Source organism: Pseudophryne corroboree, chromosome 1 (genome assembly GCF_028390025.1).
Source record: "Pseudophryne corroboree isolate aPseCor3 chromosome 1, aPseCor3.hap2, whole genome shotgun sequence".
NCBI lineage: Eukaryota > Metazoa > Chordata > Amphibia > Anura > Myobatrachidae > Pseudophryne > Pseudophryne corroboree.
The window spans coordinates 320,343,601-320,367,388 of record NC_086444.1 but is presented as its reverse complement, the minus strand read 5'-3'; the positions used below and the strand labels follow the sequence as shown (position 1 = coordinate 320,367,388).

Here is a 23,788-nt window from a genome sequence, read left to right as displayed (position 1 = left end):
ATCAGCATCAGTCAAAATTTTAGACCAAATAATCCTGCATAGGAGTCCACAAATAGGTTGAACTTGATGGACAATTGTCTTTTTTCAACCTTAGATACTATGTTACTATGATTGCTGTCGCCTGGTTTGTTTTCTTTGTTTTTTTGTGTGAGGATGACAAAAAGGGGGAGTGGTAAATGGTGAGTGACAGATCAGTCCAAACTATAGGTAACTGTGGGAGTAAGGTTAAATCTAAAAGGAGTATTGAAGATGTGCAAGATAATTGTGCTATGGTGATCAATATGTGAATGGGAGGTGGATGTTGAAATTTGAGGTTCCCTTTTTTCCACATGACTTTGAGGCGTTATGGATGATTTAGTAAAATCTAGTAAGATTTCAATAATGACTGCTTTTATAGAGGTTGTGGTGAGTGATTTACAGCCTGACACTAGCCTGCAGTCGGCACTAGCAATAATGTGCCATATTTATTTTATTTTACAGTTGGCAGTTGGGCAGTGGCTATCTTAGAAGGACACAGAGCAAAAACTTAGAGCAGAGGCAGCTGGTGGTGTGTGACAGGAGTGCTTCATAGCTTATGGAGAGCCAGATTCCATTCCTAGTGACTGGAGATAAGCATTGTAGAAGCCACTTGGTAATACCAGACTCCTGTGGGGATCCCACTGCTTCCGGTGGCGCTCGCTGACAGGCATCTGACAGAGCAGAACAGTGATGGGCTCTACTGACTGTGTGGCTGGAAACTAGGCCACGCAGCCTGCCCTCCCTTTTGAAGACAGCCCTGGAGGTGGCCCTGCTTTGGAGTAACAGACATTGGGAGGAGCAGAGACAATGTCTTGCTGAAGCTGCAGACAGAGGTCAGCTCACAGTGGTTAATTGAGGCCAACCGATCCTTTGTAACACAGGTCGGTACCACTGCTGCACTGCTAACCACACATGACATGCTTCCTCAGGGACAAAAGACAGTTTAGCTTCTTACATGGTATCTCAGCTTGAATGGTACAGACAAGCATAGTTTTGGGACATAAAGTTGCATAAGTACTTTATAAATGCAATTGCAATCAGCAGCTCCTATTATCAAAGGACACCACTAATTGACTACTACAGCTGTTAATCTACACTTAAAGGAGCATCAGCATTGCAGGGAGCATAGTGACACAGTACACGGCTTTCTAGAGACCTGCTATTTATAGACATCACTGTTCATAGCTACACAGGGAAAATGTCACCTAAGGACAGATACTTTTGTCACAGAAGTTATACGGAGGCAATTACAGGGTAGTAATGCAGCTGAAGACAGTAATATACTTCAATGTAAGGAAACTAGGCCTTTGCTCTTTGGATTTCAGTCAGTCTAGTCCAGCAAGAACTACATATTTTATATAAGACTGTAAACTTTCAAAACTGTGATCACTGAATAAGGAGCTATAGCTATTACGTTAGTTCTGTAACATGAACTATTTAATTGACGTAAACTAGTACATGGGGCCTCACTAGTAATGCAATGTCTATGTTATTACCTTTGTTGCTTTTATTATTTTGTTAAGATTGTTGGCAGTGGATAATACATTCTGTAATGTTTTGTGGTAATGTGTATTGATTGCACAAAGTGTTATTGTAAATTGTGATAACTACTTCTAAGCTTTACAGTAGAGAACAGATTACCCTGAAGTGTTCCAGCAAAATAAATAAAAAATTACTGAGGAGCAACTGTGTAATTAATGTCTGTTCTAACTGTAAGTTGAACTATACTTTGAATTGCCAGAGAAACTTACTCCATATTATTTACCTGTAAATTGTAACCTTCCACGTGATACTTACCCCGAGTATCACATTTGGCGTCACGAACAGGATCCGAGCACAAGATGTTATCTGACAAGCAAGCTGCTGGGGATTAATCAAGCACATATCCAGCTATGGCTAGTATAAATCCGATTACCTTGCCCTATTACTTTGGGGCCCCATGGCTTCCAACATATAGCGGAGATGCTCAAGATTCTGAAGGGAATATACTGACAGAATTTAAGAACAAAATGTAGTCTATGTTCCGCCTGTACCCAATATCAGAGCCACAGCAAGTGGAGATACTGATCGGGTATTTAAAACGCACGGCCTGGAGAGTGGTGATTTCATGGCCAGTGGATCAAAAGAAAACAGTAGGCCTTATCCTGAATCGACTACCACACTTGATACAATAATGCTGTATGAACTTAAAGTGGCCTTTTACACAAGAAAGCAGTAGCCAGGAGAATCGCTGCATAACTTTTCACTGAGTCTACAGGAGGCAATTCGAGACCTACAGGCCATTGATCCAACAGAAATTTGACCAACTGATGACATATTGATTAACCAGTTTATAGAGGGGTCCCACAGTGAGTTTGTGAAGCCATATTTACACCTCCTTCAGCTACATTTAACAAATAGCTCACTTTTGTGCTTCAAAGAAGCTGCCATTAAGGTGGTAGGGACATTGCCGAGGCAAGATATGTTCTGTCCTGAGAGGTCAGGGTACCAAGAAATGAAACATTCTCCAGCGATCATGAAGCAGGAAATAAATGGTATGCACATACTGGAAGAAGTTGCTGTACATGGTGCTCAGGCTCCAAATATTGATAGATAAAGCTAAATATTTATCTTATTTAAAACCCTTTAAGAGGCCTAAGAACACTGTACGCTATTGACGTATGGAGTACCGTAAGGGTACGCACGTTGCGTAACAATCGCTTAGCCGTGGTCGAGACGCTCAAGCGTCACGTTCGCTCACGGCCAAGAGATCACAGGCAGGCACGCTATTGGCTGCTGACTAACGTAACGGTTGGGACCACGAGGAGATCACCAGCGGCGCAGGCGCTCACAATGTTAAACCTTTATATCTAAACCATAAACAATGTAATATGCTGTAAAACCTTAGTGTAGAGATAGGGTGTAGATGCAACACAGTGTAACCTTATTAACTTAAAAGCTGTTCGAGCGTCACCGACGCTCTGAGAATACTTAACACTATAAAAAATACACAACTACCGGGCTTAGGGTCTAACGCCTTATGAATATGTTATACTTGCAAAAAGAATAATACAGTACAAGTCATACACTACAATATAACATAGACTACCTAACCAGAAAACTACACATGAAATACAATATCAGTACAATAACTATATAAGAGAAACGAGAGAGAAAGAGAAGAGAGAGAGAGAGATATGGCCCACAATAACAAGAAAGACAATATGATTGCGGAGAAAACTTACGCACAAAGGGGAACGATCGCATGCGCCTCTGGACATCCAGCTCCCGATTATCAGCAATGAGAACCGTTGAAGAGTGAGCTGGATGTGATCGGCTTGTCTATTTATGCCCCACACACAATACAATTCAATGGTCCCTACAATCTCATTGTTCATTGGACACAGGAATTCCTCCTCGCATTATAACAAAAGGTCATAGGTTGATTCATACAGGTGGGCTGTGACAATTTCCAACTGCTCAGGTGGGTGGGAAACTAGGTTTCCCGCCGCATGGATAAGTGAGTGCAAATAATAGTAAATGGACATAAACTTCTTATGTCCATAACTATTCGCACGAGCGATTTATTCGCTTCAAACCAACACCGGAATATTGCTAATTAAATACTCTTCCGATGGATACTAAACACCACTGTATTACTCCTGTCTGACCCTTCGTATCAAACAAAGAGGGATTTCTCTGTCCATGAACATTCTACATTAACCAAACTTTCAGATTCTATCAAAGGGACCATAATCTACAAAATACATTATATGGTGAAAATATGTAACGAACGAGTCGCCCGCTAGACGCATACAATCTCTACCGTAAATGCGCATACCGTGCGCCTGCGGGTGCCCGCAACAGCGAGTATGCGCACGCACGGGAGAGCGCACGCATGCGCAGCAGGGACACATATGAGGTGCAAATATGGCAGTGTGCATCGTGATATTTTTCTGACTTTGACATGATATATTAAGTACTGCAGGAGAACTTGTTGCTGAACTGACCCATGGGATAACTGACATGTCATAGCAATTGCGGTATGCAGCAACAAGCAAAATGCAGAGGAGAGACAGACTGGAGCATCGATGAAGGACAGCTCCTCCTGTAGTCCAGAGTCAAATTGAAGTTGTTACCACACCAGCTGCAGACCGAGAGCCGGAAGTCAGTGCAAGAAAAGTTATGGGGAGAGTAGTATGGCTTAACGTGCAATATGGCTATGGCTTTATTAATTGGCATGACACCAAGAAAGATGTGTTTGTACATTATACGCCCATAAAGAAGAACAACCCTAGGAAGTATTTCCAAAGCCTAGAGACAGGAGAGACATTTGAGTTTTATGTTGTGAATGGTGAAAAAGTTCTACAGGCATCTTATGTAACTGGTCCTGGTGGTGTTCCGGTGCAAGGCAGCAGATATACACTGAATCACAAGGATTATTGGCACCATCCACATTGCAGAGGTCCTCCACGCAAATATCAGCAAAGCTACCAATACAGTGAAGGTGGAGAAGAGCATGAAGAAGAGACGAATGTGGCAGAAAGTGAAAATCAATCACAGACTGATCAGAAGAGTCGCTACCCACCATACTATTTTGAGAGACCATATGGACTCACAGAACAATTTACTGATGTCCCAGGGCCAAGTGAATCATTAAGATGAGCAGATGAGCAAATGGAAGAGCAGCGAGTTGACACTATGCACCAGAGCCTGCAAAACGTAATCAGACCGCAACTTCCACCAAAGCCAGCATGTGTGGGTGAGGCCAGAGTGAAGGACCTCGGTTCCAGTGCGGCCTACCCTGATCAGGCAGATTCAGTTGCAACTGACCAAGAAGAAGTCACAGAGGAAGTAATCCAGATGGTAGCAGTGGAAGCCTTAGAGGTGTCCTCTAAACCCAATGAACCAAATTCTGTTATATCAAGTTTTAAACATCAAGTTCCTGTAAAACCATTTAATGAAGCTAAGAAGACGGTGGTGTGGCTTTTCCCAGAGTGGCATTGCAAAGACTGTGAATACACCACAATAAGCGGTGAAGAGTTTATCTCAACTTTGTAACAGACAGCAAAAAGACCGGAAAAGAAGCCCAAAGGGAATTCTTCCCATTAGATACTGGCAATAGGAAATGTAAAAGTAATTAGGGTATAAACGTATCAGTTTATACAATAGTTTCACAAGAAAGTGCAACTGATAGAAGTATATAATGTTACTGTTGCTTTAATACAAATTGACTGTGTCAAGGTTTATGGTAAACATTTATAACTTAAAGTGAGGCCTTGAAAGTTTTAGTATAATTTCTCCCATTATTATGAGTAAGTTATGCTAAAGATTGTGTGATATAAAACTGTATTTAAATGATATTACGGTTCTATTGTTTGCTCATGTTATGCAATGTGTGGGGACACGCATAATTCTAGCGGTTTAGTATGTGGCACCCCATCAGTGCTGCCACAAACTATAGTGTGACTTTAGTGCCCCTTCCCCTGCTGAATGCACCCCTGGCTGGACACTATTAGAGTTACAGCAGAGATAGGGTTACCTGTGCCCTGAGCGCTGTGTCTGACACAGGGACACTGACCAGTAAGAAACAGGCATATTGATCCCAGAGAGAGAGAGAGAGAGAGAGAGGCAGCTTGTGCTGTGGCAGCTACAGCTGTCTTCAGGGACAGTTGGCAGTTGGGCAGTGGCCATTTTAGAAGGACACAGAGCAAAAACTTAGAGCAGAGGCAGCTGGTGGTGTGTGACAGGAGTGCTTCATAGCTTATGGAGAGCCAGATTCCATTCCCGGTGACCGGAGATCAGCATTGTAGAAACCAATTGGTAATACCAGCCTCCTATGGGGATCCCACTGCTTCTGGTGGCACTCGCTGACAGGCATCTGACAGAGCAGAACAGTGATGGGCTCTACTGACTGTGTGGCTTGAAACTAGGCCACATAGCCTGCCCTCCCTTTTGAAGACAGCTCTGGAGGTGGCCCTGCTTTGGAGTAACAAACATTGGGAGGAGCAGAGACAGTGGGGGTCATTCTGACCCGATCGCTCGCTGCAGTTTGTCGCAGAGCAGCGGTCGGGTCGGAACTGCGCATGCCCCAGCACTGCAGTGCGCCGGCGCATGCCAGCTGTCGTTGCCTAGCGATCGCCTCTGAGGCAGCGGTGGTCGCTGGGCGGGAGGGGGATGGATGGTGGCGTTAAGCCGCTGTTTAGGGGGCGCGGTCCAGCCAATGCAGGCTTGGCCGCCGGACCATTGGGGAGGCAGGCCGCGGTGGCTGCGTGACATCACACACAGCCACTGCAACCAGGGGCAGCGAAGAGGTTCTCCCGGCCGGCCGCAGGGGGGGCCAGCACTGACATGTGGGGTGGACTAGCCCTGTGCTGGACGTCCCCCCGCATGTCTGAGTGCCTGATCGTAGCTGTGCTAAATTTAGCATAGCTACGATCAACTCGGAATGACCCCCAGTGTCTTGCTGCAGCTGCAGACAGAGGTTAGCTCTCATTGGTTAATTGAGGCCAACCTATCCTTTTTAACACAGGTCGGTACCACTGCTGCACTGCTAACCACAAATGACATGCTTCCTCAGGGACAAAAGACAGTTTAGCTTCTTACATGGTATCTTAGCTTGAATGGTATAGGCAAGCATAGCTCTGAAACATAAAGCTGCATAAGTACTTTATAAATGCAATTGCAATCAGCAGCTCCTATTATCAAAGGACACCACTAATTGACTACTACAGATGTTAATAATCTACACTTAAAGTTTGGGTGGTGGCAAGCTGCGCTCAGCTCTTTCTAGGTGTTGGATACAAAGTAGCTGCTATTGGAAATATAGGGTTGTCAGGGGTACTCCTTCCCCTAAACGGTTTGTGCACTATAAAAAGAAGAAAATTTCCAGCGCTTTTCTTTGTATGAACCCAATAAACTTTTTGTTATAAGCAGATTTATAAATATATTTCTTTTATTGTTGTCACAAATTATAAACACTTTTTCAAATAAAAATAGTTTTAAAATTGTGCTTGTGATCACAAGAAAGTATTTGTTTAAATATTTTGTAAAATACTTTATAAAATACTTTGTAAAAATATCGGTACGTCTATTTAACTCACATACACAATACATATACACATACAGACATTTAGACACGTATCTATTACTGGTAACTGTTTCTGATTCAGAGGGAGTTGACACACTTTGTAGCGGTTTACTCTACTCCCCTGTCTTATTAAGGATGTTTCCAGCTTCCAATTGTCAGTTGTTTGGGACCATTGTTGCTGGTTTCTTTGGTGTTGATATCCTAATTAACAGTCTATTTATAGGCAGGTTCGGGAAAAGCGTCCCGTGATAATTCTAGTATCAGTTCAAAGTCTCATTTGCTGTTCCGCAATCACGGAACAGCAAATGAGACTTTGAACTGATACTAGAATTATCACGGGACGCTTTTCCCGTGATAATTGGAAGCTGGAAACATCCTTAATAAGACAGGGGAGTAGAGTAAACCGCTACAAAGTGTGTCAACTCCCTCTGAATCAGAAATAGTTACCAGTAATAGATACATGTGTCTAAATGTCTGTATGTGTATATGTATTGTGCATGTGAGTTAAATAGACGTACCGATATTTTTACAAAGTATTTTATAAAGTATTTTACAAAATATTTAAACAAATACTTTCTTGTGATCACAAGCACAATTTTAAAACTATTTTTATTTGAAAAAGTGTTTATAATTTGTGACAACAATAAAAGAAATATATTTATAAATCTGCTTATAACAAAAAGTTTATTGGGTTCATACAAAGAAAAGCGCTGGAAATGTTCTTCTTTTTATAATCTACACTTAAAGTTACCTACCCTCCCTCATTCTGCAGGAGACTCCCTGAAATAGAAGCAATCTCCCTCACTCCCTGAAAAGTCCAGCAATCTCCCTGATTGCACCTTATCCCCATTATGCAGCTATTACATTGTTGGGGGGGAAATAAATCAGAGATACATACATTCAAATGGGATCATTAGTGCCATTTCCCTGCATTGGTTATAAGGCACAATGGGGCAGATGTATTAACTTGGAGAAGGCATAAGGAAGTGATAAACCAGTGATAAGTGCAAGGTGATAAACACACAGGCCAATCAGATCCAATATGCAAATTGACAGTTAGGAGCTGACTGGCTGGTACGTTTATTGCCTTGCACTTATCACTGGTTTATCACTTCCTTATGCCTTCTCCTGGTTAATACATCTGCCCCCTTGATCCCTATGGCCATTTACAATATATGGAAGCTCTTGTAAAGCACAATACACAAACAAATCCTGCAAAATATCAGTGTCTTTTCTTCAACAAATAGATCTTACTAACTTTGGGGCTCATTTACATTTGGATGTGAGTCATTTTCATGACACGTCTCTCAGATGTAGCAGGACACGTCTGCACTGATAGGTGTTACTTTCACAATCTCCCTGAAATGCTTTTCAAAAGTAGGCAAGTATGACTTAAAGGAGCATCAGAACTGCAGGGAGCATAGTGACACAGTACTCTGCTCTCTAGGGACCTTCAATTTATAGACATCACTGTTCACAGCTACACAGGGAAACTGTCGCCTAAGGACAGATACTTTTGTCGCAGAAGTTATACGGAGGCAGTTACAGGGTAGTAAGGCTGTCTGATGGTGAGCTGAGGACAGTGATATACTTCAATGTAAGGAAACTAGGCCTTTGCTCTTTGGATTTCAGTCAGTCTAGTCCAGCAATAACTACATATTTTATATAAGACTGTGAACTTTCAAAACTGTGATGACTGAATAGCTATTACGACTGAGTTCTGTAACATGAACTATGTAATGGACGTAAACTAGTACATAGGGCCCCATTAGTAATGCAATGTCTATGTTATTACTTGTTGCTTTTATTAGTTCGTTGAGATTGTTGGCAGTGGATAATACATTCTGTAATGTTTTGTGGTAATGTGTATTGCTTGCACAAAGTGTTATTGTAAATTGTGGTAACTACTTCTAAGCTTTACAGTAGAGAAAAGATTACCCAGAAGTGTTCCAGCTAAATAAAAAAAAACTACTGAGAAGCAACTGTGTAATTAATGTCTGTTCTAACTGTAAGTTGAACTATACTGTGAATTGCCAGAGAAACTTACTCCATAATATTTACCTGTAAATTGTAACCTTCCACGTGATACTTACCCCGAGTATCACACTGGTCTTTAAAAACTGTGAAAGGTCTACAAATTAATCGGCCCTTGCTTGCACTGTGGTAATAGATTATTTGTAAAAACAAATAGCTATTATGGAATATTTTTTTATTTTGTCTTTATTTCAGAAAACATGTCTGTCACCTGTCAGTCATAGGCTGGAAGATAAGTGGAAATGCCTGGCTTAAGTTCTAGGTATCAAGAAGTGGGATCATGGGAGAGCAAAGTAGGGCTAGCACAAACAGCTTATTTGTCAGATTTTGTGAAGGATGAGGCAGACCTCAGGGTGGTTTGAGATAATTTTAAAATGGGCATGCTGTATGAGCCAGGGCAGGAAAAAGATTCTACTCTGAAATTTTCAGTATGAATAGATGTCCAGACCTTTTGAATTCTATAGTCTATTCCATAATGACAGAAGCTTCTTAGGCAGCCTAGTCCCTTGCCACTTCTGTGGAGCAGTGACGTGCGGTGGGGTGAGGCAGGTGAGGCAGAGCCTTTCCTGTCATACTAACGTTTGTGCCAGAGGTTTGACTGTATAAAGTATATGAAAAAAACAAAGAATATGTTTGAAATATCTTCTTTGCATTATTCTAATAATTTTTATAGCTAAAACTCTGGAGTAAAAAGTCTATGGCAGGTGACTTTTCCGCTCATTTCTGATCAAAACTCACCAAATTTCCAGGAGTTTCTACTGCTGCACCTGTGTATAATGCCCAGATGTACGTTTTGGCTCATATATTGCATGTAAATCTGGCTCTTGTGCTAGCCAGTGCCTCCTGAGCTATTTAGCTCACCGCACGTCCCTGCTGTGGAGCAATCCCCCTTTCATATGCTCTCAAGCCCCTCCTTCTTATCTTTTGTGGAGCAGTAGCATCATGTTATCCACTGTTAGGCTGGGTACACATCAGATAGGCATGTTGGCGGATCCTCCGTCACGCCAACATGTTGGTGGAGCCTCCATCATGAGGACAATGCAGCTATGCATGGCTGTATGCAATTTGAGAAAAACTAGGATGGGAAGAGGAATTCTCATGTAGGCCAATTTCAGTGAGGATATACTCGCAAACATTACCTGCTGGTCAGTGAAACTATGGGGGAGATTCAGACCTGATCATAGATGAGCAAAATTTAGTACATCTACGATCAGTCTCTTTGACATGCCGGGGGGGGGGGGCAGACTGCTACCCGCTGCATTCTGGGTCGCAGTGGCTGCGCATGACATCACGCAGCCACCACGGTGGGGGGACACCCTCGTTGTCTGGACTGCTCCCCACCAATGGTGTTCTAACACCATTGGCACGCCCCGCGACCGCCTCTGCCTGTCAATCAGACAGAGGCGATCGCACCAGTGAGATGGTTTCGCATATCACTGGGTCTTACTGGGTGCGCATGCCAGAAAGGGCTTCAGGCTGCGATCGCTGTTGTACCAGCGACTGGGTCTAAATTAGGCCCTATGATTGTTAGGAGGTGTATTTTTTTGTCTAGTAGAGGGAAGTACCTACTGATGACTAGTAGTAAATCAGGAGCATATGCTGCCCATGCAGAGCCTGCTGTATCTTGCGATGCATACAACTGATTATACCAAATAATAAAGTGTTTTTCCATGCACATTTCATTTATGTAATGTACACTCCATTTGCTTACAGGTCATGGACACAGAGACCTCCAAACACAACCTCAAAGCACAACTAACTCAATACATACAAAGGATTACAGGGACTACCACTATGCAAACCTATGCTGACACCTAGTGCACATAGCTGGAACTGAAAATATTGCATGAGAGACAACTAATTTAAGGATCGACACGACCCTTAAAATAGTAACATTTTGTCTCTCATGCAATATTTTCAGTTTCAGCTATGGCCACTAGGTGTCAGCATAGGTTTGCATAGTGGTAGTCTCTGTAATCCTTTGTATGTACAGTTGTGCTCATAAGTTTACATACCCTAGCAGAATTTGTGATTTTCTGGCCATTTGTCAGAAAATATGAATGATAACTCACAAACTTTTCTTTTACTCATGGTTAGTGGTTGGGTGAAGCCATTTATTGTCAAACAACTGTGTTGACTCTTTTTAAATCATAACGACAACAGAAACTATCCAAATGACCCCGATCAAACGTTTACATACCCTGGAGATTTTGGCCTGATAACATGCACACACGTTGACACAAACGGGTTTGAATGGCTACTAAAGGTAACCATCCTCACCTGTGATCTGTTTGCTTGTAATCAGTGTGTGTGTATAAAAGGTCAGTGAGTGTCTGGACTCCTGAAAGACCCTTGCATCTTTAATCCAGTGCTGCACTGACGTGTCTGGATTCTGAGTCATGGGGAAAGCAAAAGAATTGTCAAAGGATCTGCGGGAAAAGGTTATTGAACTGTATAAAACAGGAAAGGGATATAAAAAGATATCCAACAATTGAGAATGCCAATCAGCAGTGTTCAAACTCTAATTAAGAAGTCTGCTGACATTGCAGATGTGCACACCACATGGGATCCTGTGGGTCAGTGGATATATTCGTTAGGGTCTTAATTCCCCAATTAGTCCGTATTCGATAGTAAGTTTCTGGAGGAAACTGCCTCAAGTGTTGCTGTTCCTTTCCCGGGAAAACAGCACCGTCTATCCCCTGGCTACCAGACTCCTGGACACTTCCACCGATTTCCTGGTCTGCTGTAGTCTGTCCCCAAAAACACCAACGTGTTTCTGCTCTTGAAGAGCCTTTCTCAGACAGCACACGGACCCGGCACAGCAGCCCACCTCTGCCTCTGCCCGCACACTGCCAGAGAAGCCAGCCCCGCGGCCCCAGCGTACCGGTAAGACTCCGGATGCTGACAGTACCCCCCTTTGCGGGTGGACTTCGGACACCTATATGGTTTAGTTGTGAACTTGGCATGAAATGTCCGAAGAAGTCTTGGAGCATGGACATCTTCTGCTTCTACCCAAGATCTCTCCTCTGGTCCATATCCCTTCCAATCAACAAGGTACTGGAGGCGACCATAAAGTCTGCGAGAATCGAGGCTCTTGTTAATCTCAAATTCATCTCCTTGTGCTGATTGGATCTTGGGTGATTTAAGCAAAGCAGCTCTGAATCGATTAAGTACCAAAGGTTTTAAGAGAGAAATATGAAATGCATTAGGGATTCTTAACTGCGGAGGTAATTTCACTTTATAAGCCACAGGATTCAAAACTTTTACGATTGGGTAGGGCCCAATAAATCTGGGAGCAAACTTTTTCGTAGGAACCTTTAACCTTAGGTTACGTGTGGAAACCCAAACCCGATCTCCTACCTTAAGGCTTGGTACAGCTTTTCGCTTCAGATCTGCATAAGTCTTATACCTCTTGGATGTCATGAGCAAGGCCTTGTGAATTTGTTTCCAGGTTTCAGTAAATTGTCGAAGTGTTGACTCTGCGGCAGGAACCTCGAGCGTAGGCAGAAGTTGGATGTCAGGAACTCTCGGATGGTAACCATAATTAATGAAGAATGGAGAAGATTTTGTGGCAGAGTGATAGAGATTGTTATGGGAAAACTCTGCGAACAGGAGGAAGTCCAGCCAGTCGTCCTGTGAGGAGGACATAAATAAACGCAGAAAAGTCTCCAGATCCTGGTTCACTCTCTCTGTTTGACCATCCGTTTGGGGATGATATCCTGAGAAGTTCAATTTCACACCAAGAGCAGAACATAGGGATTTCCAAAACTTGGCCACAAACTGAGGACCTCTATCAGACACGATTTCCTGCAGTACACCATGAAGTTGAAAGATCTCTGCTATTAATAATTTTGCCAACTGGGATGCTGATGGAAGATTAGCCAGAGGAACGAAGTGTGCCATTTTAGAGAATCGGTCAACTATGACCCATACAGTGTTCCATCCACCAGACATAGGTAAATCAGTAATAAAGTCCATAGAAATATGCGTCCATGGTCTTAGTGGCACAGGTAATGGATGGAGTAACTCGGCTGGAGGACCTTTGGGACTCTTATGCTGGGCACATTTTGGACAGGCAGCCATGAATTCCTGAACATCAGTCCTGAGATGAGGCCACCAGTAGGAGTGCTGAATAAATTTGAGTGTTTTATGACCGCCTGCATGGCCCATGAAGAAGGAGGAGTGAGCCCATGTAAGAAGTTTTTTGCGAAGATTTGGTGCAACGAAGATCTTTCCTGGAAGAGGAAGTGGAGAGGTATTAGTTGCTGAAAAAGAGGTGGATTCCAGGATGAATTGCTCTTTTGAACGGTCAGAGGGTTCTTCAGAACTTAGGGAGCGAGATAATGCATCTGCCTTTTTGTTGAGGGAACCTGGTCGGTAGCGAAGTTTAAAGTTAAAACGGGTAAAGAAGAGTGCCCGTCTTGCTTGGCGTGGGTTCAGACATCGGGCTGACTGTAGATACAGGAGGCTCTTGTGATCCGTGGTTACCGAGATTGGATGCTGAGCTCTCTCCAACAAATACCTCCACTCCTCAAAGGCCAACTTAATCGCCAGTAATTCCTGTTCCCTAATAGCATAATTCTGTTCAGCGGGGGAAAATCTTCACGAGAAGAACGCACAAGAATGGACCTTCTTGTCCTCGAAGAGCTGGGATGATACTGCTCCTACTCCTACAGTAGAGGCATCAACCTCCACCAAGAACGGATGGCTGAGATCAGGTTGTCGAAGAACTGGAGCGGTCATGAAGGCCTCCAGAGACCACTTGGCAGGCTCCTTTCCTAATTAATGTGGTTATGGGAGCTATGACAGAAGAATAATTTTGAATGAATCTTCGGTAGAAGTTAGCAAAACCAAGGAAACATTGAACTCCTTTAAGGGTAGCTGGAAGTGCCCAATCCTGAATCGCCTGGACTTTAGCGGGATTCATCTGTAACCTCTGCCCTGAAAGAATGTAACCGAGGAATGGAATCGTGGGTACTTCGAAGGTGCACTTCTCTAATTTACAGAATAATTGATTCCTTCATAAACGAGTTAGCACTTCTCTGACTTGTTCCCGATGGGTCTTCAGATCCCTAGAAAAAATGAGGATGTCATCCAGATACACTACCAAGCAGTCATAGAGGAGGTCTCTGAAGATTTCGTTAATGAACTCTTGAAAGACGGCTGGGGCGTTACATAGGCCAAAAGGCATTGCCAGGTATTCGTAATGGCCGTCGCGGGTATTAAATGCCGTCTTCCATTCGTCACCTGGGCGAATACGTATAAGATTGTAGGCCTCCTGTAAGTCCAGCTTAGTAAATACAGTAGCTCCTTTAACACGGTCGAACAGTTCAGGAATCAGGGGTAATGGATATCTGTTCTTAATTGTTATGTCATTGAGACCTCTATAGTCAATACAGGGCCGCAAACCCCCATCCTTCTTTTTGACGAAGAAAAACCCCGCCCCGGTTGTAGATGTGGAAGACCTGATGAACCCTTTATCCAAGTTCTCCCGGATATACTCCGACATGGCCTGTGTCTCGGGAAGTGAGAGAGGGTAGATTCGACCTCGGGGAGGAGTCTTACCAGGTACTAGCTCAATGGGACAATCCCAAGTACGATGCGGGGGCAAGGTGTCCACCCCATGCTTACTGAAAACATCTTGAAAGGCTTGGTATTCAACAGGAAGGCTGGAAGAACTGGAAGAACAGAGAGGTCTCACTGAAGGTAAACAGTTCTGGAAGCAGTCTTGTCCCCAAGAGAGAACATCCATAGTTTGCCAGTCTATGTGGGGATTGTGCCGGATTAACCATGGAAACCCTAGGATCAGTTCATGAGAGGCTTTAGGAATTACAAGGAAAGAGATTTTTTCTGAATGAAGAGCTCTGACCTTCATCTTGAGAGGGATAGTACGAAAGGATAAAATACCCTCAGGGATATAACTTCCATCCACCGCAGTAACAGAAATGGTACGATCCAAAGGAACCGTTTGTATTCCAGATCGTTTGACCAGAGCTGTTGTACTGAAGCTTTCGGCGGCTCCGGAGTCGAGTAGTGTAGGGATGAGAAGAGAAGAAGATGGGAGCTCCAATTGGGTTAACAAGACAGACTCTTTCTTGGAATGTAATTCTGAGAATTCTCCTAGCTTGACCTCTCCAGCACAAGCTAGGAGCGGGCGTTTCCCAGACGTAGATTGCAAGTTTTGACAAAGTGATCAGATGCACTACAATACAAGCAGAGGTTCCCTTGTCGCCGTCTCTGATGTTCTTCGTTGGAGAGGCGGGAGAGATTGATCTGCATGGGTTCTTCCGCAGTTGGTGATGATGGTGTTGGTGGAAGAACAACTCTAGGCTTGGGGCGATCTGACCGCGACCTCTCCATACAGCGTTCTCTGTACCTCAGGTCTAATTTATTGCATAAAGAAATTAATTTATCCAACTTATCAGGTATGTCCTGAGTTGCGAGGTCATCTTTGATCTTTTCGGAGAGACCGCTCCAGAAAGCTGCAATGAGAGCCTCCTCGTTCCAGTTCAGTTCTGAGAATAGAGTACGAAAGTGGATCACGTACTGACTGACCATACGCATGCCCTGACGCAGGCGCAGGATCTCCAATGAGGCGGCAGAAGTCCTTCCCGGTTCGTCGAAGATTCATTGAAAGGTGGCCATGAATTCTGAATAGTTAGACAGGATGGGATCCATCCTCTCCCACAATGGTGAAGCCTATTCCAACGCTTGCCCGGTAAGTAAAGAAATTATATAAGCTACTTTGGTTCGTGCTGATGGGAAGTTGGCCGACTGTAGTTCGAACTGGATTTTGCATTGGTTAATAAACCCGCGGCATTGTTTTGGATTCCCATCGAACTTACTGGGAGATGGCAAATGCAACCGTGGAAGTGGTACTGGTACAGGAGTAAGCGGGACCGGAGGTGCTAATGTGGGAGCAGCTGTAGATACTTGAGGGGCAGCACAGAGAGAGTCGAGACGTTCGGAAATATTCTGCATGAACTGCACAATTTGAGATTGTGTGGCCTCCTGCTTACTAAAGCGAGACCAGATATCTGCAGTAGAATCCCCTCCTGAGGCCTGATCACCCGTCGAATCCATTGGGCCAGTGCTTACTGTCACGTCTAGCAAAGTTTGTGGGTCCGGCAGCTGAGACTTGCCCGAGGAGGTAGATGGCTGTGGGTGAACAAGATGAGGGGGTTGGATATAATTCCTTCGCATGGGACACGGAGCAATGAAGAACGTAGGCGGGGTTGAAAGTCAATAAATAGTATTTCTCTAACGTCCTAAGTGGATGCTGGGGACTCCGTAAGGACCATGGGGAACAGCGGCTCCGCAGGAGACTGGGCACATCTAAAGAAAAATTTAGGACTATCTGGTGTGCACTGGCTCCTCCCCCTATGACCCTCCTCCAAGCCTCAGTTAGATCTCTGTGCCCGAACGAGAAGGGTGCACACTAGGGGCTCTCCTGAGCTTCTTAGTGAAAGTTTTAGTTTAGGTTTTTTGTTTTCAGTGAGACCTGCTGGCAACAGGCTCACTGCATCGAGGGACTAAGGAGAGAAGAAGCGAACTCACCTGCGTGCAGAGTGGATTGGGTTTCTTAGGCTACTGGACATTAGCTCCAGAGGGACGATCACAGGCCCAGCTTGGATGGGTCCCAGAGCCGCGCCGCCGGCCCCCTTACAGAGCCAGAAGGCAGAAGAGGTCCGGAAAATCGGCGGCAGAAGACGTCCTGTCTTCAACAAGGTAGCGCACAGCACTGCAGCTGTGCGCCATTGCTCTCAGCACACTTCACACTCCGGTCACTGAGGGTGCAGGGCGCTGGGGGGGGGGCGCCCTGAGACACAATAAAAACACCTTGGATGGCAAAAAAATGCATCACATATAGCTCCTGGGCTATATGGATGCATTTAACCCCTGTCAGAATACATAGAAAAACGGGAGATAAGGCCGCCGATAAGGGGGCGGAGCCTATCTCCTCAGCACACTGGCGCCATTTTCCCTCACAGCTCCGTTGGAGGGAAGCTCCCTGGCTCTCCCCTGCAGTCACTACACTACAGAAAGGGTTAAAAAAGAGAGGGGGGCACTAATTAGGCGCAGTATTAACTATACAGCAGCTATAAGGGGAAAAACACTTATATAAGGTTATCCCTGTATATATATAGCGCTCTGGTGTGTGCTGGCAAACTCTCCCTCTGTCTCCCCAAAGGGCTAGTGGGGTCCTGTCCTCTATCAGAGCATTCCCTGTGTGTGTGCTGTATGTCGGTACTTTTGTGTCGACATGTATGAGGAGAAAAATGATGTGGAGACGGAGCAGATTGCCTGTAATAGTGATGTCACCCCCTAGCAGTGGTGCAAGTGGGCGGGTACGGGTGGGTACGGCGTACCCGTAAGAGTTTAGCCGTGGGTACGCCGTACCCACACTGACGGGCCGCCGCTCCTCGCACCGCCGCTGATGTGAGGGAAGGAGAGCGCAGCCTGTGCCTCTCCTTCCCCTCAGTCTCCAGCGGGTGTCATAGTTTAATTCAGCGCCGATCTGTGAGCCAATCAGAGCTCGCCGTGCGAGCTCTGATTGGCTCACGGATCGGCGCTGAATTAAACTGTGAGACACCCGCCGGAGACTAAGGGGAAGGAGAGGCACAGGCTGCGCTCTCCTTCCCTCACACAGGACGGCAGCGGCCAGCGGCAGCGGTGAGCAGGGAAGGGGGGGGGGAGGGGGGGCATGTTATACCTGGCACTGGGGGATATCTGGCACTGGGGGGGCATTTCTATCTGGCACTGGGGGATATCTGGCACTGGGGGGGCATATATATCTGGCACTGGGGGGCATATATACCTGGCACTGGGGGATATCTGGCACAGGGGGGCATATATACCTGGCACTGGGGGATATCTGGCACTGGGGGGCATATATACCTGGCACTGGGGGATATCTGGCACTGGGGGGCATATATACCTGGCACTGGGGGATATCTGGCACAGGGGGGCATGTATACCTGGCACTGGGGGATATCTGGCACAGGGGGGCATGTATACCTGGCACTGGGGGATATCTGGCACTGGGGGGGCATGTATACCTGGTACTGGGGGATATCTGGCACTGGGGGCATATCTGGCACTGTAGGGGCATTTCTGTATCTGGCACGGGGGGCAATGTATATCTGACAGAGTGGGAGCATTTGTGTATCTGGCACTGTGGGGCAATGTGTATCTGGCACTGTGGGGCAATGTATATCTGGCACTGTGGGGCAACGTGTATCTGACACTGCGAGGCAATGTATATCTGGCACTCTGGGGGCATTTCTGTATCTGGCACTGTGGGGCAATGTGTATCTGGCACTGTTAGTCAATGTGTATCTGGCACTGTGGGGCAATGTATATCTGGCACTGTGGGGCAACGTGTATCTGGCACTATTGGGGTCATACGTGTATCTGCCCCTCCCCCATATGTGTATCACGCCCCCATTTTCATTGGCCACGCCCCATGTGGCATTTGGCCACACCCATTTTTTTGCACGCGCGCCTTTGGCGCGCGCACACAATACCCGTAAGACATTTTTTCTACTTGCACCACTGCCCCCTAGGGGGTCGACACCTGAGTGGATGAACTGTTGGAAGAAATTACGTGACAGTGTCAGCTCTGTATAAAAGACAGTGGTTGACATGAGACAGCCGGCTACTCAGCTTGTGCCTGTCCAGACGTCTCATAGGCCGTCAGGGGCTCTAAAGCGCCCGTTACCTCAGATGGCAGATATAGACGCCGACACGGATACTGACTCCAGTGTCGACGGTGAAGAGACAAATGTGACTTCCAGTAGGGCCACACGTTACATGATTGAGGCAATGAAAAATGAAAAATGTTTTACACATTTCTGATAATACGAGTACCACCAAAAAGGGGTATTATGTTCGGTGAGGAAAAACTACCTGTAGTTTTCCTGAATCTGAGAAATTAAATGAGGTGTGTGATGATGCGTGGGTTTCCCCCGATAACAACTGATAATTTCTAAAATGTTATTGGCATTATATCCTTTCCCGCCAGAGGTTAGGGTGTGTTGGGAAACACCCCCTAGGGTGGATAAAGCGCTCACACGCTTGTAAGGGCTCTACCCTCTCCTGAGATGGCCGCCCTTAAGGATCCTGCTGATAGAAAGCAGGAGGGTATCCTAAAATGTATTTACACACATACTGGTGTTATACTGCGACCAGCAATCGCCTCAGCCTGGATGTGCAGTGCTGGGTTGGCGTGGTCGGATTCCCTGACTGAAAATATTGATACCCTAGATAGGGACAGTATATTTTTGCCTATAGAGCATTTAAAAGATGCATTTCTATATATGCGTGATGCACAGCGGAATATTTGCCGACTGGCATCAAGTCTAAGTGCGTTGTCCATTTCTACCAGTAGAGGGTTATGGACACGTCAGTGGTCAGGTGATGCGTATTCCAAACGGCATTTGGAAGTATTGCCTTATTAAGGTTATTTGGGGTCGGTCTTTCAGACCTGGTGGCCACGGCAACAGCTGGGAAATCCACGTTTGTACTCCAGGTCGCCTCTCAACATGAGAAGACGCCGTATTATCAGGCGCAGTCTTTTCGTGGACAAGCGGGCAAAAGGTTCCTCATTTCTGCCCCGTGACAGAGGGAGAGGAAAAAGGCTGCAGAAATCAGCCAGTTCCCAGGAACAGAAACCCTCTCCCGCCTCTGCCAAACCCTCAGTATACGCTGGGGCTTTACAAGCAGAATCAGGCACGGTGGGGGGCCCGTCTCAATGAATTTCAGTGCGCAGTGGGCTCACTCGCAAGTAGACCCCTGGATCCTTCAGGTGATATCTCAGGGGTACAAATTAGAATTCGAGACGTCTCCCCCTCGCCGTTTCCTAAAGTCGGCTTTACCGATGTCTCCTTCTGACAGGGAGACAGTTTTGGAAGCCATTCACAAGCTGTATTCCCAGCAGGTGATAATCAAGATACCCCTCCTGCAACAGGGAACGGGGTATTATTCCACACTGTTGTGGTACCGAAGCCGGACGGCTCGGTGAGACCGATTCTAAATCTGAAATCTTTGAACACTTACGTACAGAGGTTCAAATTCAAGATTGAGTCACTCAGAGCAGTGATTGCGAACCTGGAAGAAGGGGACTACATGATGTCTCGGGACATCAAGGATGCTTACCTTCATGTCAAAATTTACCCTTCTCACCAAGGGTACCTCAGGTTTCTGGTACAGAACTGTCACTATCAGTTCAGACGCTGCCGTATGGATGGTCAACGGCACCCCGGGTCTTTACCAAGGTAATGGCCGAAATGATGATATTCCTTCGAAGGAAGGGAATTTTAGTTATCCCTTACTTGGACAATTCCCTGATAAGGGTAAGATCCAGGGAACAGTTGGAGGTCGGTGTAGCACTATCGCAGGTAGTGTTGCGGCAGCACGATTGGATTCTCAATATTCCAAAATCGCAGCTGGTTCCGACGACTTGTCTTCTGTTCCTAGGGATGATCCTGGACACAGTCCAGAAAAAGGTGTTTCTCCCGGAGGAGAAAGCCAGGGAGGTATCCGAGCTAGTCAGGAACCTCCTAAAACCGAGCCAAGTCTCAGTGCATCAATGCACAAGGGTTCTGGGTAAAATGGTGGCTTCCTACGAAGCAATCCCATTCGGCAGATTCCACGCAAGAACTTTCCAGTGGGACCTGCTGGACAAATGGTCCGGGTCGCATCTTCAGATGCATCAGCGGATAACCCTGTCACCAAGGACAAGGGTGTCCCTCCTGTGGTGGTTGCAGAGTGCTCATCTTCTAGAGGGCCGCAGATTCGGCATTCAGGACTGGTTCCTGGTGACCACGGATGCCAGCCTGCGAGGCTGGGGAGCAGTCACACAGGGAAGGAATATCCAGGGCTTATGGTCAAGCCTGGAGACATCACTTCACATAAATATCCTGAAGCTAAGGGACATTTACAATGCTCTAAGCTTAGCAAGACCTCTGCTTCAAGGTCAGCCGGTGTTGATCCAGTCGGACAACATCACGGCAGTCACCCACGTAAACAGACAGGGTGGCACAAGAAGCAGGAGGGCAATGGCAGAAGCTGCAAGGATTCTTCGCTGGGCGGAAAATCATGTGATAGCACTGTCGGCAGTATTCATTCCGGGAGTGGACAACTGGGAAGCAGACTTCCTCAGCGCGACCTCCACCCGGGAGAGTGGGGACTTCACCCAGAAGTCTTCCACATGATTATAAACCGTTGGGAAAAACTCGACAGGTATTGCGCCAGGTCCAGGGACCCTCAGGCAATAGCTGTAGACGCTCTGGTAACACCGTGGGTGTACCAGTCAGGGTATGTGTTCCCTCCTCTGCCTCTCATACCCAAGGTACTGAGATTGATAAGATGGAGAGGAGTAAGCACTATATTCGTGGCTCCGGATTGGCCAAGAAGGACTTGGTAACCGGAACTTCAAGAGATGCTCACGGAGGATCCGTGGCCTCTACCTCTAAGAAGGGACCTGCTCCAGCAAGGACCCTGTCTGTTCCAAGACTTACCGCGGCTGCGTTTGACGGCATGGCGGTTGAACGCCGGATCCTGAAGGAAAAAAGGCATTCCGGATGAAGTCATCCCTATCCTGATCAAAGCCAGGAAGGATGTAACAGCAAAAACATTATCACCGCAATTGGCGAAAATATGTTGCGTGGTGCGAGGCCAGTAAGGCCCGACGGAGGAAATTCAACTGGGTCGATTCCTACATTTCCTGCAAACAGGAGTGTCTATGGGCCTGAAATGGGGGTCCATTAAGGTTCAAATTTCGGCCCTGTCAATTTTCTTCCAAAAAGAACTAGCTTCAGTCCCTGAAGTTCAGACGTTTGTAAAAGGGGTACTGCATATACAGCCTCCCTTTGTGCCTCCAGTGGCACTTTGGGATCTCAATGTAGTTTTGAGTTCCAAAAGTCACATTGGTTTGAACCACTTAAATCTGTGGAGTTAAAATATCTCACATGAAAAGTGGTCATGCTGTTGGCCCTGGCCTGGGCCAGGCGCGTGTCAGAATTGGCGGCTTTATCCTGAAAAAGCCCTTATCTGATTTTCCATTCGGACAGGGCGGAATTGAGGACTCGTCCTCAGTTTCTCCCTATGGTGGTTTCAGCGTTTCACCTGAACCAACCTATTTGTGGTGCCTGCGGCTACTAGGGACTTGGAGGACTCCAAGTTGCTAGACGTTGTCAGGGCCCTGAAAATATATGTTTCCAGGACGGCTGGAGTCAGGAAATCTGACTCGCTGTTTATCCTGTATGCACCCAACAAGCTGGGTGCTCCTGCTTCTAAGCAGACTATTGCTCGTTGGATTTGTAGTACAATTCAGCTTGCACATTCTGTGGCAGGCCTGCCACAGCCAAAAATCTGTAAATGCCCACTCCACAAGGAAGGTGGGCTCATCTTGGGCGGCTGCCCGAGGGGTCTCGGCTTTACAACTTTGCCGAGCAGCTACTTGGTCAGGAGCAAATACGTTTGTAAAATTCTACAAAATTGATATCCTGGCTGAGGAGGACCTGGAGTTCTCTCATTTGGTGCTGCAGAGTCATCCGCACTCTCCCGCCCGTTTGGGAGCTTTGGTATAATCCCCATGGTCCTTACGGAGTCCCCAGCATCCACTTAGGACGTTAGAGAAAATAAGAATTTACTTACCGATAATTCTATTTCTCATAGTCCGTAGTGGATGCTGGGCGCCCATCCCAAGTGCGGATTGTCTGCAATACTGGTACATAGTTATTGTTACCAAAAAATCGGGTTATTGCTGTAGTGAGCCATCTTTTCTAGAGGCTCCTCTGTTATCATGCTGTTAACTGGGTTCAGATCACAAGTTGTACGGTGTGATTGGTGTGGCTGGTATGAGTCTTACCCGGGATTCAAAATCCTTCCTTATTGTGTACGCTCGTCCGGGCACAGTATCCTAACTGAGGCTTGGAGGAGGGTCATAGGGGGAGGAGCCAGTGCACACCAGATAGTCCTAAAGCTTTCTTTAGATGTGCCCAGTCTCCTGCGGAGCCGCTGTTCCCCATGGTCCTTACGGAGTCCCCAGCATCCACTACGGACTATGAGAAATAGAATTATCGGTAAGTAAATTCTTATTTTATTATGTACAGGGCTGAGGTAGAGAACTGTGGCTGAAGCACGATGGTTAAAGAACGTAGTTGAGGATAAAGAACTGCAGGTTGTGGCTTGAAAGACGAGGTTGTGAATAATGAACTGCGGAACTGTGGATGGTGGTTAAAAGACGTGGCTGGAGGTAAAGAACTGTGGACTGTGATATGAAAGACAAGACTGTAGGTAATGAACTGTGGAACTGTGGATGGTAGTTGAAGACGTGGCTGGAGACAAGGACTGTGGTTTGGAGGATGAGGCTGAAGATAACAATCTGCAGGTTGTGGTCGGTGGTACAAAGACGTGGCTGGTGAAGTAGAACTGTGGAGTGTGGCTTGAAAGACGATGCAGGAGACCCAGGGCCGACTGTGCCCAAAGAGTCTTACTGGACCGGGTTTTCCAGGAGCACTTCCACAGGCAGTAGCAGGTTAGGAACGGCAGGACTGCAGCAGCAATAGGGAACCGACCAAGCAGGAGCAGGAGTAACCAGAATACGACAAGGATCCTGGGAGCACAGGCTAAAGCACCTACAACAGGGTTGTAACTTGAAGC

The 23,788-nt window shown here is 46.1% G+C and overlaps 1 protein-coding gene across 1 annotated transcript; it reads left to right on the top strand.

Annotated features, from left to right (window-relative positions):
• The first annotated feature begins 345 nt into the window (after positions 1-345).
• Positions 346-4,662, top strand: LOC134936361 (Y-box-binding protein 1-like). Its single transcript, XM_063931408.1, has 3 exons — positions 346-405; positions 2,402-2,552; positions 4,145-4,662. Exons 1-3 carry the CDS (start codon positions 346-348, stop codon positions 4,660-4,662), a joined length of 729 nt encoding a protein of 242 aa, XP_063787478.1.
• Positions 4,663-23,788: the final 19,126 nt, after the last annotated feature.